At 34.8% G+C, this 18107-nt stretch overlaps 1 protein-coding gene across 5 annotated transcripts in view; it reads left to right on the forward strand.

Annotated features, from left to right (window-relative positions):
- The window catches only part of LOC102972401 (melanoma inhibitory activity protein 2), an 83126-nt gene that overhangs the window by 34214 nt on the left and 30805 nt on the right, over positions 1-18107 (forward strand). For all 5 annotated transcript variants that reach the window (XM_042989594.1, XM_042989597.1, XM_042989595.1 and 2 more), the window contains exons 8-16: positions 911-1015; positions 5642-5764; positions 7260-7368; positions 8599-8645; positions 9408-9498; positions 11625-11763; positions 15982-16083; positions 17018-17078; positions 17890-17925. In XM_042989594.1, coding sequence (XP_042845528.1) covers positions 911-1015; positions 5642-5764; positions 7260-7368; positions 8599-8645; positions 9408-9498; positions 11625-11763; positions 15982-16083; positions 17018-17078; positions 17890-17925 — 813 coding nt within the window. The remainder of the gene's footprint in view (positions 1-910; positions 1016-5641; positions 5765-7259; positions 7369-8598; positions 8646-9407; positions 9499-11624; positions 11764-15981; positions 16084-17017; positions 17079-17889; positions 17926-18107) is intronic.

Below are 18107 nucleotides of genomic sequence, written 5' to 3' on the forward strand. Positions count from 1 at the left end.
TTGCACTGTTGGTGGGAATGCAAAGTGGTGCAGCCACTCTGGACAACAGTGTGGAGTTTCCTCAAAAAATTAAAAATAGATCTACCCTATGACCCAGCAATAGCACTGCTAGGAATTTACCCAAGGGATACAGGAGTGCTGATGCATAGGGGCACTTGTACCCCAATGTTTATAGCAGCATTTTCAACAATAGCCAAATTATGGAAAAAGCCTAAATGTTCATCAGCTGATGAATGGTTAAAGAAATTGTAGTTTATGTATACAATGGAATACTACATGGCAAGGAGAAAGAATGAGATATGGCCTTTTGTAGCAACGTGAATGGAATTGGGAGAGTGTTATGCTAAGTGAAATAAGCCGTACAGACAAAGACAGATACCATATGCTTTCACTCTTATGTGGATCCTGAGAAACTTAACAGAAGTGCATGGGGGAGGGGAAGAAAAAAAAAAGAGGTTATAGAGAGAGGGAGCCAAAACATAAGAGACTCTTAAAAACTGAGAACAAACTGAGGGTTGATGGGTGGTGGGAGGGAGTGGAGGGTGGGTGATGGGTATTGAGGAGGGCACCTTTTGGAATGAGCACTGGGTGTTGTATGGAAACCAATTTGACAATAAATTTCATATTTAAAAAAAAAGAGGCAGATAATAAAAAGTTAACAAAATTTGCTAGAAAGCACATAAAAGGTTAAAAGAGGCTAAATCATTTGTCCAAGGTCACATGGCAAGTTAGTGGCAGAGCCTTGACTGGACCCTGGTAGCCTTTTTTCTGGTAGCCTCTACTGTCTTTCCTATTAATATTGTCATGTTTTTTTTTTTTACTTTAATTCCATGTTTTAGGGAGTATGTATAAAAAAGAGTTATAATATTAAATTAATTCCTATAAGCTTGATATGTTGTGTTTTACTTAGGCTAAAACGACCTTCAAAATATTTCAAATGAATGAAGAACGACTTAAGATAGCTCTAAAAGATGCTTTGAGTGAAAATTCCCAACTTCAGGAAAGCCAGAAACAGGTTTGTACTCTGTAGGGACTCTTTAACTGTGATTACATAGTTATAAATGTTCTGGGCATACTCATGACTGACCCATCCTGGGGGCAAGATTAGGCTTTCCCCGGAAAGCAGGAAAGGAGGACAGTCTCCTGAATATCCTTTGACATGTCTTTTATATAGGGTGCAAAAGTGTATACTCCTGTTACCTTTTTCCTCCAATAGTGAAAACGAGCCAGGGCAAATTTTAATAATCACAGCAAATAGGATTTAGGACCAACTCCTTAAAGCCAGACTGAAGGAAGGCAGGGAATATCCATGAGAATGATTGAAGCTATGGGTCCAGGGCCTAAAGATAGAAGCAGTTCTGGTGGTTAGAGCAAATGAGGATTTAGCTTCTTCCTTCTTCATATGTAGAGATACTCCCACACACCCACATATATTTACTGTCTCACTATTCTCCCAATACAGTTAAAATTTTTCCATGGGACAGTTTTTCATTTGATTGCATTATTTACAGTTTTCTAAATGTTATAGCTAAGCCACGTGATGTGCTCTTACTACATGTTCTGTTTTACCCAAAATTTTATTTGCTCTAGGGTTAGTAATTGTTTTGTTTCCTATATACCATGGAGATCTGTCTTCTGGAGATGCTGAATAACTTTGTGCATTCAAATGCTTTGTTAATGTACTAATTTTATTTTTTTCTTGAAGCAATCCTTCCTGAGGCCTTCCATCCTCCTGGTCCAATAGGAACTTTTTCTCTAGGTCTGTTAATGATTCTGTTGTCCTGAGATTTCACTTCACTCCCATCTATTCCCTTGTCTTTCTCCTGTGTTGGATCTTCTATTTCCTGTATCCAAGACTTGCTCTTTTGTGGTTAATTTTCTTGATTAGCTTCCTGAGACATAGGTATAGAAGGTAACTTTTAAAAACTTTGCATGCCTAAGAATGTCTTCTCTCAAGGTTATTGACATTTTGGTTGGATATCTTCTGGATTGGAAAGTTTTTTTTCTTGAAATTTTGATATTGGTCCATTGTCTTCACTTTCCAGTATTGGTTTTGAGAAGTCAGATGAGATTTGGATTGCTGAATCTTTTTGTGATCCGCTCTTTTCCTCCCTGAAAGATTTTAAATATTTATTTATTTTGAGAGAGGCAGAGAGAGGAAAAGAGAATCAGCTCGGAGCCTGACATAGGGCTCAATCTCAAAACTGTGAGATCATGGCCTACATCAAAATCAAGAGTCGGATGGACGGACTGACTGAGCCAGCCACCTGTTCCATTCCAGGAAGCTTTTATATCTTTCCTTGTTTCTAGTTCTCTGAAATGTCATGATGATGTGTGAGTCTTTTTTCATACTCTTAATATGGAAACTCTTGGTTTGGATTCAGTTCTGGGAAATTATTTCATGCTTTTTCTGGGATTTTTTGTATGATTATATAGTAGTTATTTAAATATTTCCTCTTGGGCTGTGTGGGTGCCTCAGTTGGTTGAGTGTCTGACTCTTGATTTTGGCTCAGGTCATGACCCCAAGGTCTTAGGATTGAGCCCCATGTCAGGCTCAGGCTGAGTGAGTGTGGAGTCTGCCTGAGACTCTGTCTCTCTCTCTCTCTCTCTCTCTCTCTCTCTCTTTCACTCTCTGCTCCTTCCCTGCTTGTATGTGTGCATGCACGCACTCTCCCCTGCCCCCTCCCCCAAAAGATGTCCTCTTTGTTTTCTTTCTTTGCAAGTTTTGTTGACTTATTCTCCTATATTTTTCAATTGTAAGTGGTCTTTTTTATTTTGTTTTTGCCTTTTCTTGTTTTTAATGTTTTTATTTATTTTTGAGAGAGACAGAGCACAAGTGGGGGGAAGGGCAGAAAGAGAGGGAGACACAGAATCTGAAGCAGGCTCCAGGCTCTGAGCTGTCAGAACTGTGCCTGATGCGGGGTTCGAACTCCTAAGCCTCCAGATCATGACCTGAGCCGAAGTCAGACATTTAACGACTGAGCCACCCAGGTGCTCCTATTTTGCTTATGCCTTTTTTTCATTTATGGATGCCGTGTCTTATCTTGCTGAGGATATTGTTATTATTATTTTCTTTTTTGAAGTGTTTTTCAGTTCCCTGAGTTGTTTTGTTTACTTTGAGTTCCTTTATTTTCTGTTTTGGTCTATGTCTTTTATCTATGAGTTTCTTTTTTTTTTTTTAATGTTTGCTTATTTTTGAGAGTGAGAGAGACAGTGTGAGCAAGGGACGACAGAATCCGAAGCAGGCTCCAGGTCCTGAGCTGTCAGCACAGATCCCGATGCGGGGCTCGAATCTACAGACCGTGAGATCATGACCTGAGCCAAAGTCAGATGCTTAACCGACTAAGCCACCCAAGCACCCCACTAAGTTTCTTTTTAAAGTCAGTTATTAGGTGATTCATGGCAGTCTGCTCATTTGATAGTGAAGCTCTTCATATCTAATTGGAAGCTCAGTGTGTGTTACTGGGAGGCTGTTCTGTAGGGTAATCTGGCTAGGGTGTTTCCTTGGAAGATCCCCAGTTGTTGGTATTTGAAGATCATTTTCCACAGGGATAATTCCTCCACAGTTTCTGTTTGAGAGGGATAAGCCTGTTTGCCAACAGTGTGGCAAGCAGCTAAGACAGGTGGGGGTTGTTGGTGTGTCACTATCCAGTAAGTCAGCTTTTACTTTATCCTTTTATGTTTTCAATATTTTACTCACACTTTCACCTGGGCCAAGTGTCCCAGAGTTTCATTTTCCACCTCTCCAGAAAATAACCTTCTAGGCTTTTGCCAGACGTATATGTGTATGCGTGTGTGTGCGGACATGCATGTGAGAGATATGGGTGAGTGGGAAGGATGGATGGAGGGTCAAAATGTATGTGTATGTATGTGCAGGGACTTTCTGTTTTTTTTGTTTTTTGTTTTTCATTTTTTATACAAACTTTCACTCTTCCTCTTTTCAATCTTACTTATAGCCCTAGTATTGGTGCCTCCAAATTCTAAGCATTTTGGGTTGTATTAAGTCAACTTACATTTGGACTTTCCCATCTTCTATGTAGATTTCAGATTTGTCTGCTCTGCTGTATTTCTTACTATACTTCTCTCTTTCTGCTTTCCACTTCTAGAATTACCTTTTCCTTCATCACCTGTTATCTTTTTTTCTTATGGGTTTATGCTTCTTCCCCCCCCCCCCAAATCTTTTAGTAAATTTTTTCTCATCTTAGTAGATTTCAGGAGAAAGTGGTCATAAATGCTGTGTTAAATTTGCTGTTATAATCAAAACTGACCTTTTCTATCTTGAAAAATTTTCACCTAGATTGTCTTATTCTTTACATCTACTTTCATTTAACTCCTTTTTAATCACTCAAGTTCTTAAAATAAACTATCCTACATTCACTGATGCCATGTTCTAATATACTCCTCTAACTTCTTAAGACTGCATGCTGGGTATGCAATTTCTTTAGTCATTCACTAGAGTCCACTAATAACCAGATTCAAAGTTTTTTCTTCAAGAAAATCCTCATTTTTTTTTAATCTGTTGGTGTTCTCTTATTGTGTTATACACACATAGAAAAAGTTTAGTTTTCTTGTGCTAGGAAAGATGCCTTAATTTTGCAGAGAAATCCAATAATTATTGTTTGAGAGAATAGAGTTTTAAAGTTTTAATAGATTTGGACTTTTATATTTCTATGGGCCATTTCTTTTGTGAATTGCTTGCTCATTCATTTTTTTTCTTATTTTTCTTTTGACTTCTAACAGCTCTTTGCATCTTAAGATTATTAATCCTTTGCCGCATATATTTTTAAGAGTTCCTTTCTAGTTACTTGCTTTTAGATTTTGTTATTTTTTGATTTGTGAGGTTTTTAAGTGTTATGTAGTCAAATCTGTGTTTTATAACGATCCTTACCTTTTGTATCATGTTCAGAAAATTTTTTCTATAAAAGTATATACTAAGTAAAAGATTGTTTATGCAGAATTTGGTGTATTCCATATTAATGGTATCTCTGGAAGTTTAGTTATCCTAACTACAAAACAGCACATGATTTAAAAAACAAATTTTAGTACAAATAAGTTATGGCATGTTATATATTATTTAAGGGATGGTAAGAAATGACCAAATCTAACATATGTATGTCTCAAAAAACCTCTTATTTAATAAAAATTTATTATGTAAATCAGTTGAACAATATTTAAGTGTCTCTTATTTTACATTACCCCTCTTGAAAGTTCTTTGAAAACAGGACCCCACCCTTCCTTCCCTTCTTTCCTCCTGTCTAACCCTCTCCTTCCCTTCTCAGCAGCATATTGTGTCGTATAACATCTATTAAAGTTATATCTACGGGCACCTGAGTGGCTCAGTTGGTTAAGCGTCCGACTTCAGCTCAGGTCATGATCTCACAGTTTGTGGGTTTGAGCTCCACATTGGGCTTTGTGCTGACAACTCAGAGCCTGGAGCCTGCTTCAGATTCTATGTCTCCCTCTCTCTCTCTCTCTGCTCCTCCCCACTAGTGCTCCTTCTCTCTGTGTCTTTCAAAAATATATAAATGTTAAAAAAAATTAAAAAAAATTGTGTATGTATATATAAATAAATTCATTCACACCTAAGTATGAAAAATAACAAGTTGCTCTTTTTTTTTTCTTGGTTGGGTTTGAATTTTAGCTTTTACAAGAAGCTGAAGAATGGAAAGAACAAGTGGGTCAACTTAATAAACAGAAAATAACATTTGAAGAGTCCAAAGCATATGCAGAGCAAGTTCTGTATGATAAAGAAAATCAGATCAAGGTAAATGGGCCTTCTGGTTTTAGTGACAGAGGCAGCTAGAATGTTATTCTGAAATTTGAAAATTTTTGTTTTTTGAAACTTTTATTTTTATAATTTATTTGGTCAAATTAGAGGGTGTGTACTTCTTGGGCATTCATTTTAATTTGTACTGATATTATCATCTTGCTCCCAAATGCTCCTTGAAGACTTTTAGATTTGTAGTCTATATATCAACATTCTTTATGTCCTTTTTGTCCTTTCCTTTGTATTTTAGCCTAGGTATTGAGTGAAGAGAAAAAAGAATAATGGATTTTACCTTTGTCTTTTAGACTGCCATCTGTTTCTTTTGCTAAAAAGAGGTTGGAAAGAATTTTAGAAATTGGACAGATGAAGTTATATGTATTGGCTGAATATCTGTAATACCTAGATTAGTTGTTGTATGTACTCTCACAGAGATAAATACTTTTCAAAAAATAAGTCTAATTGAAACTTGACTCTAATAAGAATATGGTAACTTATTTTTACTTTTAGGATTTGTTTACTTTTCCTTACTCCTTATTTGCCCTTTCTAGCCCTTTTTCCTGCCTTCTCTTTTAAATCTTATGCTTTCAAGCTGCAAACATACTCAGGTGTGAGTATCAAGTAATAAGATATAAAACTAACATTCTGTAATCTATGCAGTGAAGTGAACATTGCCATCTTGAAACCTATTCATTTATCCTCTTTACGTTGTTGCTATGAATTTTTTGAAGATTCCAGCTTTAGTTGTTTTCATGATTGGGCATGTTCTTTTATTTTTTCCCTAAACTTACTCTACTAAAGAACTTGAGATTCTTCCTAAGCAGAATGCTAATCTCAAGCTCTACTCAAAGCTTTAGGCCATGTTATTTTTGCCTGGAACTCTCAAGAGGGACAGATCAAAGGGTAGAAATTACAGAGCAGAGTGGGTTTTTAGGTGGGTCCTTCCACAGAAATATATGGCATAGTCATTTCATTATTTACAATGAAAAACCTTTCTTTATTCAAGAAAATCAAAAAAGTACTGTTGGAAAACCTGTAATGTACCAGTTCAGGTTCTATTTTATGATAGAACCCAGGCTCGCCTGTGTTCTTTTTATATATCATGTACCTCACTTGCAGGTGTTTGACCTCACACAAAATTTACTGTTTGGTTAATGGCTACTGTTATTTGTGGTATGGAAAGAATGTAATATAGTAAATATTTTGTTACTTTATAGTCAGGTAGTATATTTAGCAAAAATGGACCATTATCCAGTATCGTATTTGATTTAGGAATAACCAAGTTTGGTTTTTAACTCGCAGAGTTTAATAGTCAATAAATATTATAGTTTTCAGAGTATATGTCTCAATATCAGCTGGTGAATAAGAGGTCATGTACTGTTATCTATGTAGATTGATTTTTAAAGTATAACTACACATTCAGAAGTTGTAAATCAGTTAGCAAAAGGCATTATTACCTTCTCTTTCTGTTTTTCTCTCTTTACTAAATGTCAAGTCTCTGACTGAACGTTTGATAAAGATGAAAGATTGGGCTGCTGTGCTTGGAGAAGACCTAACAAATGATGATAACTTGGAATTGGAAATAAAGAGTGAATCAGAAAATGGTATGCAGTTGGGTATGAAGTCGTGATTCATCCTCTTTTGCTAAAAATGATAAGTAGCTCTTGTATTTGCTTTTAGTTTCCTATGTGTACCATGTTCTTTATACAGTTCTAGTTTGACACATCTTCTCCATTTGTCTCTAATACTCTGTCCCTCTCACACCGTTCCTTATTGTTAAGCTTCAATTGGGATACAGCTTTTTCAGTAATCTTTCTCCATCTCCTCAGACAGACTTACAGCCTCTTTCCTTCCTGTTCTTTTTATATGTTGTACAAATCCTCATTATAGCAATTTTCACATTGCATCATAATCATTTCAGGGCCTATTTTTCCTGCCATGGCTGCTAATTGGGTGGATGGTGGGTAGTTTGAAAAATGAGTGTTATACAGGTGAATGCCTGAGGATACTTTGTATTAATTAGATGGCTCAGTACTTTAATCTTGGCCACCCCAAATTGTTATCACCGTTGCTGGTTGTGGTCTGGAAACTCAGGCAGGAGTTAGGTTCACTGTAGCTGCTCCCTGTATTTTCAAACCAATTCCTTTGACTTGAAAAGAGAATTTTATGTTGACATGATTATAGATTCATTGGAAGTTGCAAAAAGAGTACAGAAGTGTTTTGTGCATCTTTCACTAGTTTCTCCCCGTGGTAGCTCTTCTGACTTTTGTGACCTTTCTCTTTTTTCTCTCTCTACCCCTTACATATTAACACATGTATTAAGGAACAGAAGGTATGATTTTTTAAAAATTTTTCTTTGATGATAGCATTAATGCTTGTAAGAAAATTACAGTCCCATACGGTTGGTTCTGTTTGTACTTTTTTACTTCTGCTTTGTCTTGCAAGAAGCAATTCTTTTTGTAATAGAAAATGCATGCTCGTTTATTGTTATTTTAATTTGGAGTATAATTCCACTTATATTTTATATGCTGAAGGGTCCTAAGAATAGTTGAGACGGTGGACTGTATTGGGTGAATACCAGATTCTTGTTACAAATTTGTTTCTAGAGAGAGTCGTGAAGAATCTGTTTGACAATATTATGGTACTTGCAGTGCTTTTTTGTTTATCTTCTTGGGAGCAGGTCCAAGGCCATTCTGCCTTATTTCAAATTCTTTATTGTAGCAAGAATGGAGATTACAAGGCTCTAGTTGCATGAACTAGTAAAATCATTTGGATGTCTGTTGTGACATGGCACTATTTTCCCAATTGAATGTTGTTTTTATTTTTTACTATAGATAATCAACCAAAAGGAGCTTTGAAGAAACTGATTCATGCTGCTAAGGTTTGCATTACTATATAAATATAAAGATAGAGAAAAGAAATAGAATTTGGATTAAAGCCATATGTCCTTAGTAACTATTTTAAAAAGTCTGTTTTATAGTTACCATAGAAGTGATTCCAAATTTTCCAAAGTGAGCAGAATTTTCTTTATCAGTTGCTTTTTTCTTTTTATAATAACTTTAGAAATTCATATTGTTATTTTTAGAATTTATCATAATAAAAAATTTTAAGGTCTGCACAAATTTTTTAAGATAAGGAATAAATAAAAAATGTTTAGCATATATTTTTTCATATTTCTGCCTGAACATTCTTCCTTCTCTGGTCTTAGTATTTTCCTATTCCTGTTGTCCCATATCCGAATTTGAGAAGTAAATGCTTGGTCCATTTTCTTCTGGTTTATCCCTTTTCTTTTCCATCATAGTAGTGGTATCTTGATCTTTACTGATCTATGTGAAGTTGTGGTACTGTAGTTTGAAGGTTACTTTAATTAAAACTTATGGGTTGAAGGTAAATAGAATGAAAATAGCCACTTTTTAAGGATGGGACACTGATCTTCTCTACCTCTCTTTTGACATTTACGACTACTAATCACTTTGTTAACTTTTCGAGATGGAAGCTGCATTGTTGGTTATTGCATTCTAGGTGATCATTTTATCAATTAATAGAACTTTAAAAGGTTGGAATGATATATTGAGATTTTTTGTTTTTCCTTTTTTGGAATAACTGATTAATGTTGTTTTTTTCCTTTTCCCATTCTCTAAAGTTAAATGCATCTTTAAAAACCTTAGAAGGAGAAAGAAACCAAATTTACATTCAATTATCTGAAGCAGATAAGACAAAGGAAGAGCTTACAGGTAGGATATCTGTATACTTTTAAAGTCTTTCTAAATAAAGGTACTTTTGCAGAAAGGTACTATTAATTGAATCAGTTATGCAAAGGTCTAATTTGATTGCTTTTTTGACTTTTACTTTTATTTCTAATTTGTGAAAAATTAGTACTAAGTTTTTTGTTGTTGGTAAAGTCCTATCAGTTTCTTCCATATCCATATGAAATAAAAATAATGAAATTATTTATTTTTTAAAGTTAATTTATTTATTTTGAGAGAGGGAGAGAATCCGAAGTAAGCTCCACAGTGTCAGTGTAGAGCCCAACTTGTGGCTCGACCCCACAAACCTGATCATGACCTGAGCCAAAACCAAAAGTCAGACGCTCAACTGACTGGGCCATCTAGGCACCCCTCTCCAATCTTAACTAATGAAATTATTTTAAAAAACATGTAAAACTCTACTTACCTTTGAATTTCAGTGTTGTATGTGTAACATGGTTTTAGATATTAAAAAGTAGTAAAGTAAAACTATTAACTTTTATAAGATCATCCCTATGATCCAGTCTTACCAGATGATATTCAACAGTAATGTCTGTTACGTGACAGTTCTTGGCAATGGCTTAAAGCCTAGGTCGACAGATTTCTTCTGATGTAGATTTGAAAATTTCTGTGGAAAGACCAGGTGTGACATTAAAATCATTTAATGGTAGCATATTTATTTTAAGCTATCCTTTTGATATATACGTTTAATTAATAGATGAATAATTATATACCATTAGAATAAGTAGTATGCCATTACTAAAATTTTAATGTATGTTAGTATGATTTTGTGATTTTGAAACAGAGTAAGTTTTGTCTTGTATTAAGATTTGTGGTGGGGGTACCTGACTGGCTCAGTCAGTAAAGCATGCAACTCTTAACCTCAGGTTGAGTTCAAGCCCCACCTTAGGCAAGGAGCCTACTTAAAAAAAAAAAAAAAAAAAAAAAAAAGATTTGTGGTGATGATTCATACACATGTTTTGGGAGATGGCATTTCAATTTTAGAGGAATTCAGAAGGTGGGGTTATGATGTTGGAAGAGAAATGAGGTTTTAAAAACAATTGATGGGGGTACCTGGGTGGCTCAGTCGGTTAAGCATCCAACTTTCACTCGGGTCATGATCTCGTGGTTCGTAGTTCAAGCCCCACATTGGGCTGTGTGCTGACAGTTCGGAGCCTGGAGCCTTCTTTGGATTCTGTGTCTCCCTCTTTCTCTCTGTCCCTCCCCTGCTTGCACTCTCTCTCTCTCTCCTTCAAAATAAATAAACATTAAAAAAAAATTTAACAAAAATAAAAAATAAAAACAATTGATGTACTAATTATATAGCATTCATTATTTAGAATTGTTATTTTTTGTTTTCCTAGATAGTTCTTTTAGGTGGGTTAGCAGTTAACAAGCTAAAACTGGTATTTTTCTCCCCAATCTTTTTTTTTAAGTTTATTTATTTATTTTGAGGTTGGGGAGGGGCAGGGAGAGAGAGAGAATCCCAAGCACCGAGCCCAATGTCGGGCTCAAACCCATGAACCACCAAATCATGATCTGAGCCAAAGTCTGACATTTAACTGAGCCATCCAGGTATCCCTCTCCAATCTTGATCTGGATTAAGCTAGCATGATTTTGTAGGATTTCTTACCAGAAGATCCAAATTTCTGGCCTGACCTGTTACATATATCCAAATTTTGCTTAAAAGGAGGGCTGGCTAGAAGTTATTAACTAGTACACTTTTTATGAGATAAAAATAGGTGTTCATCATGTTTAAGTAGTTTCATAGGAAATGTTGAACTAAAATATTTCCCTTCAGAACTCTCATCTCCAAAACTTTCTTGAGAAATTTTACTATTTTTTGGTTTCCTAACTGAAAATTAAATGCTAAAAATAGAATATTGAAGGTTTTGGGAAATCTTGGAGTAAAAAAAAAAAAATCATAACAGTTTATATAGTTCTTTAAAATATTAAAAGCATTTAGGTGAACAAAATCCCTTATAAACTTTCTGTTGTTGGAAAGAATTTATGAATAATTTATTATTTTTTGGTAATTTTTATCTTTATAAAATGTGAATGTGCATCTAGAAATATTTACTCCTTTAATTATGATTTTTAAAAATTTTCTATAGAACGTATTAAAAGTCTCCAGACTGAACAAGCATGTTTGCAGTCAGAAAATACACAATTTGAAAACGAGAATCAAAAGCTTCAGCAGAAACTTAAAGTAATGACTGAACTGTATCAAGAAAATGAAATGACACTTCACAGGTAATAAAGATTTTGTTCATATCTCCACTGTATGGCAAGTAAAATAGTTTAATGCATATTCAGCTTATGTGATACTCAGAGCGCTCAATTTATGATTGGGTAATATTTCATCAGTTCATTTTTAAGAAGGTTACTTGATCTTGAAATACTTTTTATTCTGAATCTGACCATTTTTTACTACCTTCCCTACTAGACCCTGATCTAAACCATCATCAGTTAGTGCCTGGTTTATTGTCGTAGACTCATAAATAGTCTCTTTCCACTCGACCTCCTGCATAGTTGTTTTCAGTGGCATGACCCTTCTGAAGCATAAAGTATGGGTGTTGTCACAGTCTTGTTTGCAAACTCCCAGGTGCCTTCATATCACAGTAAGAATTTAATCCAAAGCTTTTAGATGGCCTACAAGATTCTGTAAGATCTGACCTTTGTCTACCTCTTTTTTTTTTTTTTTTGCTGGTTATCTCTTTAATTTTAGCTTATTCATTTTAGTTTTCCTTCATTACCCTCCAGCCACACTGGTCTTGATGATCATTAGTATGCCAAGAGCATCTATACCTCAGGGCCTTTTGTACTTGCTCCTTTTCTTGGACTGGCATTCCCCTGTGTAAGGTTGAATCCTTCATTTCATTTGGATCTAGGTTCATATGTTGCTTCAGAGACTCCTTCCCTGGCTACCCTAACTAAGATAATACCTGCAATTCCCTTATCCCTTATCTTGTTTTATTTTTCTTCATAGCCCTTAAAGTCCTCTGATGATTTATTGGCCTCCCCCCCCCAACATTAAATGTCAACTCCGTAAGAGAATTACTTTATTCTCTTTTCTTCGGTATTTCCAGTGCCTAATATTATGTCTTGGGACTCAATAAATGTTTGTTGAGTATATGAATAGATATGATTAGTACCTTTATATATTGGATTGAGAGATTTCTGTGCATGTGTGTACTGATCTCTAAATGCATAGATGCACAAATGACTGTTAAGATATCTATCTGGAGACTCCAGATTTTCAAATACTACTATAGGACATATTTTTCATCATAAAAGGAAATAAAATGTTCCTTGATTTAATTAATATAATTTCAAGCCCCTTTAATGAAAGTTATTACAGTTGATCTTCATCATGTATAGATTCTGTATTTGCAAATTCGCCTACTTGTGTAAACTTTGTATTTAAAAAAAATTTTTTTTTTTAACGTTTATTTATTTTTGAGACAGAGACAGAGCATGAATGGGGGGAGGGTCAGAGAGAGGGAGACACAGAATCTGAAACGGGCTCCAGGCTCTGAGCTGTCAGCACAGAGCCCGACGCGGGGCTCGAACTCACGGACCGCGGCATCATGACCTGAGCCGAAGTCGGCCACTTAACCGACTGAGCCACCCAGGCACCCCTGTATTTTTTTTTTTTTTTTTTTGAGAGAGTGAAAGCGTGCTTGTGTGCGTATCCATATGGCGGTTAGGCAGAGGGAGAGGGAAAGACTCTTAGGCAGGCTCCATGACCAGCGCAAAGCCTGAGTCACCACTCGATCTCTTGACCATGAGTGGAAATCACGAGTAGGACACTTAACTAAGCTACCCAGGTGCCCCATGAAAACTTATTTTTAATTTTTAAAAAAATTTATTATTGAGAGAGCGAGAGTGTGAGCAGAGGAGGGGCAGAGAGAGAGAGCGAGAGAGACACAGAATCTGAAGCAGGCTCTAGGCTATAAGCAGACAACAAATAGCCTGACGCGGGGCTCAAACTCATGAGCCATGAGATCATGACCTGAACCAATGAAAACTTATTTTTATCCTAAAACCAGTACTCAGGAGCTTTAGTGGTCATTCTCAGACATGCACAGAATAGCAAGAAATTTGAATCTCCCAGTGTGTATGTTCCCAGTCTTCCTTCTTATTTCAGCTCTCATTTTGTAAACAAGTGTCCTTTTCTGCACTATATGTAATGCCACATTTTTGTGCTTTTTGTTGGTGATTTATCTATTTTATTTTATTATTTTATTTATTATTTTTTTTGATTTAGCTGTTTTAAAATGATCCCCAGGTATCATGCTAAAATGCTGTTTAGTGTTCCTAAGTGCAAGAAGACTGTGGTGTGTCTTATAGAGACAGCACCTGTGTCAGAGAAACTATGTTCAGCCTGAGTTATAATGCTGTTGGCTGTGAGTTCATTAGTAATGAACCAACAATATATGTTAAATAAGATATCTTTAAACTGAAAAACAGAACACAGGGTTACATGTTGGTGGGTTGATGAAAATGCTGTGAACAGAGCACCCAGAAACCTAACTCTGTTTCCTTTAAGAGCAATGGTTCAGCATTTGCTAATTTAGGATTTGGGATGACTTTATAGAACATAAGTAGTGGGAATGAGATTCTGTTTTATATATTTGGAAACTGGTAGAAAATACCAACATTCCATTGCCATCAGGATGATGGGGGATTTGTTAAGCTCTGTCATTGCCAGCCTGTATACTTAATTATTCTTTGGAATCCATTAAAAATCAAAAACTTGCTGTTCATCATGAACTTCTGGGCCAGTTGGGACTGCCCAGGATATGAAAGAAAAATAAACTTGACTAAATGGAAGAGCTATAGAGTGGATGACTCATGGCTTCTTTCAGTAAACTTAGGCATGCACCCTTTTTAGGTTAGGATGAAAGATATTATAAGTAAAATTTGGATACAAATGGGATTATTTTGAGGTGAAAGGAATACTTCTGAGTATACATTTTGAACAAAATAAAAATACATGGTTGATGATAGAATTCTGATGAGGAATATTTAAAATTTCAAAAAAAAAAGGTGTTCTCTGTAGATATTCAAGAGCAAGGATGGGACACTGAATAGAATCCTGTCCCTGTATGTGTTGTTCACATTGTGATTTCATCAATTCATTAATGTGAAATATCTTCAATTTCCCCAAATACTGTGTATTCCATTCTTACATTTAAATTAAAACATTTCATCACTCAAATATTGGAGAGAAGTGAAATAGTATAGCATACAAGTTTGATATGTTGCTTTAGATATGTGAAGTAAGATGTGATTATTTTTTGATCGTATCATCAGGCTTCTTTTATAATGCCATTTTCATCATTAATGAATCTATCCAAATTCAAGGGGAGGTTCATAGACTTTACCTCTCTACAGCAGACAGTTCTGGCCATTTTTTTAATCTAGGGTTTGTAAAAACACACTTCCTTCCACGTCCAAGCCCATCACACTTTGATGCTTTTTCTGAGGAGATGACTTATTTTCTTCTAACCCTATGAAACGATTGACCTAGGGAGTAATTTCTTAGCAATTGGTAATGTAGTTTATGGAATATAAAACATTTACTGCTACCCTGTAGGATTTCTTCAATAGTTTGTCATGTTCTTCCCCAAAGTTCGTGAAGAAGGGGAGACATTCACATTTAGGACTCCATATGTGTTTTCCTGTGGTGTTCAGTATTTCTTGAGGGACCAGTGTTACTGATGATACCATGTGAAACACAGGGGTAATAGAGTATAATGGAGTTACTACTTGCTAGCTCTATGCCTAGGTTCACTTATTTAGTTTTTCTGTGTTTCCTTTCCCTTCTTATAGAGCTGTTGTGATAATTACATAGGGTAATAATACATGTAAAAGTCTAAGAACAATTTCTGGCACATGCTAATGGCTCAGTAAGTTAGCTGTTTTTATTAAAAGAACTAAAAGTAGTAGATAGGACTACTAGTACTACTTTTATTTACTTTGGGTTCATTATAATTTTTTTTTTAAATGCGTGTAAACTGTCTTAGAAGCTTAATCACCGTGTTAACAACTTAACAACCAATTTAAAAATTATTGAAATTCAGTTTATTACTTGGTGACTTCTTGTCTAATAAATGTCACACTGCTTTATACAAGAAGGCTTGATAAATAATATATAGTCATGATAGTTTTTACTAATATTTACTTTTGATCTTATTTTCATGATAAAAGTCTTATAGAAAACTCTTGAATCTTTTGTGTTAGTAGTACTATATTAGACAAGGTGGTTTATAATTTGAGTTTGTAATATTAATTTCCACACCAGGAATATTTATGCAGCTACTTTTTTTTCTTGCATGTGATGTTTTTAGTGGTCTTATGCAAATTGTTTTATGAGAAGCACCAGTTGTGATATTATTAAAAATATATAATTGATTATCTTATGACATACAGTAAAAAACAAAACAAAACACTTTTTGTTTCAAGGAAATTAACAGTAGAGGAAAACTACCGATTAGAGAAAGAGGAGAAACTTTCCAAAGCAGATGAAAAGATCAGTCATGCAGCTGAAGAGCTGGAGACCTATAGGTATTGAATATTTTTTACTCTTTTCTTTTTCAGGCGGGGAGGGTATCCAAAAACCTAATACTAGAAAAAATAATAAGGTAGCTCCCCCAAATAAACCCAAGATATTTGTCATTATTTTTCATTTGTATATCTTGCTTTATTCTGCAATTATACAGAAAATATAAAAAGGAGAAATATTTCCCTTTCAGTGTACATGATTTTAAATCTCTCGCATTAAAATAGGGAAATCCTATTTTATGTTAATATCAAGAAATTTATGAATATCCATTAATTTCAAGGTCTTTCCTCTTTGGTTCTAATGGGGAAGAATATATACAATATTAATGAATTTGAGAAGTATGCTTCAAAGAGAAGAGTGAGCCACTTCTGAAGTATTGATAAGTCTAGTTTTTCCCTTGTTCATTTGTCATTATTTCCGTGGAAATCATAGAAAACCTAGAGAAAATAAGGGGCAAGTTTTAGCAGTATCCCAAATAGTTGTGCTATTTAATTTTACATTAGGAAGAGTAAACTTGGATTTTGTCCAAAAGAAGGAATTATCTTATTAGTTGTATAAAGGTAGTAGGTAACATTTTATTTCACAGAGACTTTTAATTTCCTAGAGTTCTGTTAAGATTACAGACATCTGAATAATTCTTCCAAGTGCATGCTTCTTAGTAATAAAAACAAACCAATATACCATATAAATCTTGGCATAACCTTTGGTTTTAGGTAAACCCAAGTAGTAGTACTCTTAAAGCATAATTAATATTAAAATTATATTAGGAAAAAATATACTACTTTAGAACGTGTTAAAGGTGATTAGTGTGGAGTTCTGGAGTTATTTTTACATTAAACAAAACACTCTAGGTGTTTTAATTAATATTTTCAGTAGACATAGTGTGTTCTGTCATTTCTTAGTACATGTTAATAGTAGAATGATTATTCCTTGTAGAAAGCGAGCCAAAGATCTTGAAGAAGAATTGGAGAGAACCATTCATTCTTATCAAGGGCAGGTATATGTGTGTGTGTGTGTGTATGTGTGTGTGTGTGTGTGTGTGTGTGTATTAAACAATTCTGATTTGTTCGAATTGGTATTTCTGTTTTGATGCAAGAGTATAGTTACTTGATAGTTGTACCACGTCTCTTGAGGTTTTGCGTGTGGCTGTGGAACATTTATAGGGAGCCAAGTGTTCTGAAATAAAATACTTGTTTGTTTGTTTATTTACTTATTTATTTATTATTTAAAAAAAATTATTTTGGGGGAGAGTACAAGCAGGGGAGGGGTAAAGAGAGGGGGACAGAGGATCTGAGGTGGGCTCTGCGCTCACAGGCCAATAGAAGCGAGCCCAATGTGGGGCTGAAACTTGCAAACTGTGAGATCATGACCTGAGCCAAAGTCGGATGCTCCACTGACCCAGCCACAAAGGTGCCCAAGAGTTTAAAATTGCCACGTTTTAAAATTGTTTAAAATTGGCATGTCTCCTGCTTCTTTGGGAATATGGATTAAGTAAATAAATAAACATATATCAGCACTGGAGTCTCGTATTTACTTGGACTAATTATCTCTTAGTCAGCAACTCATTGTAGTTGATTTTTGCATAAAACAAAAATATACTAGACAAAAATTGTCTTTACATTCAGTTTTTGTTTTAAAAATGTGATAGAGTAGTCATGTGTATATGAAAATTGCTTTAAAAATGTTACTGACTTTCAGAGATGCTTGAGTTATTTTCGAGTTTATGAATTGTGTACTAAATCATAGTGGTAGTGTGAGATTTTTTTACCTAAGAAAATCAGTAGTATTTTAATGAATTTCTTTTTCAGATTATCTCCCATGAGAAAAAAGCACATGATAATTGGGTAAGTATTAAATTCTCTTTGTCAGATTGTTCCTTTTTCTAATTTAAATGAGCCGTTTAAAAGATACACTTTCACACCAAAAATTAAGGTAGTGTTAAATAAATTTCTTTTAATTTTGCTGGTAGTGAAATTATGTTTTTTATGAACTAAATACTTGGTTATAACAGTTATTCACAAAATCT

Source organism: Panthera tigris, chromosome B3 (genome assembly GCF_018350195.1).
Source record: "Panthera tigris isolate Pti1 chromosome B3, P.tigris_Pti1_mat1.1, whole genome shotgun sequence".
NCBI classification, from domain to species: Eukaryota; Metazoa; Chordata; class Mammalia; order Carnivora; family Felidae; genus Panthera; species Panthera tigris.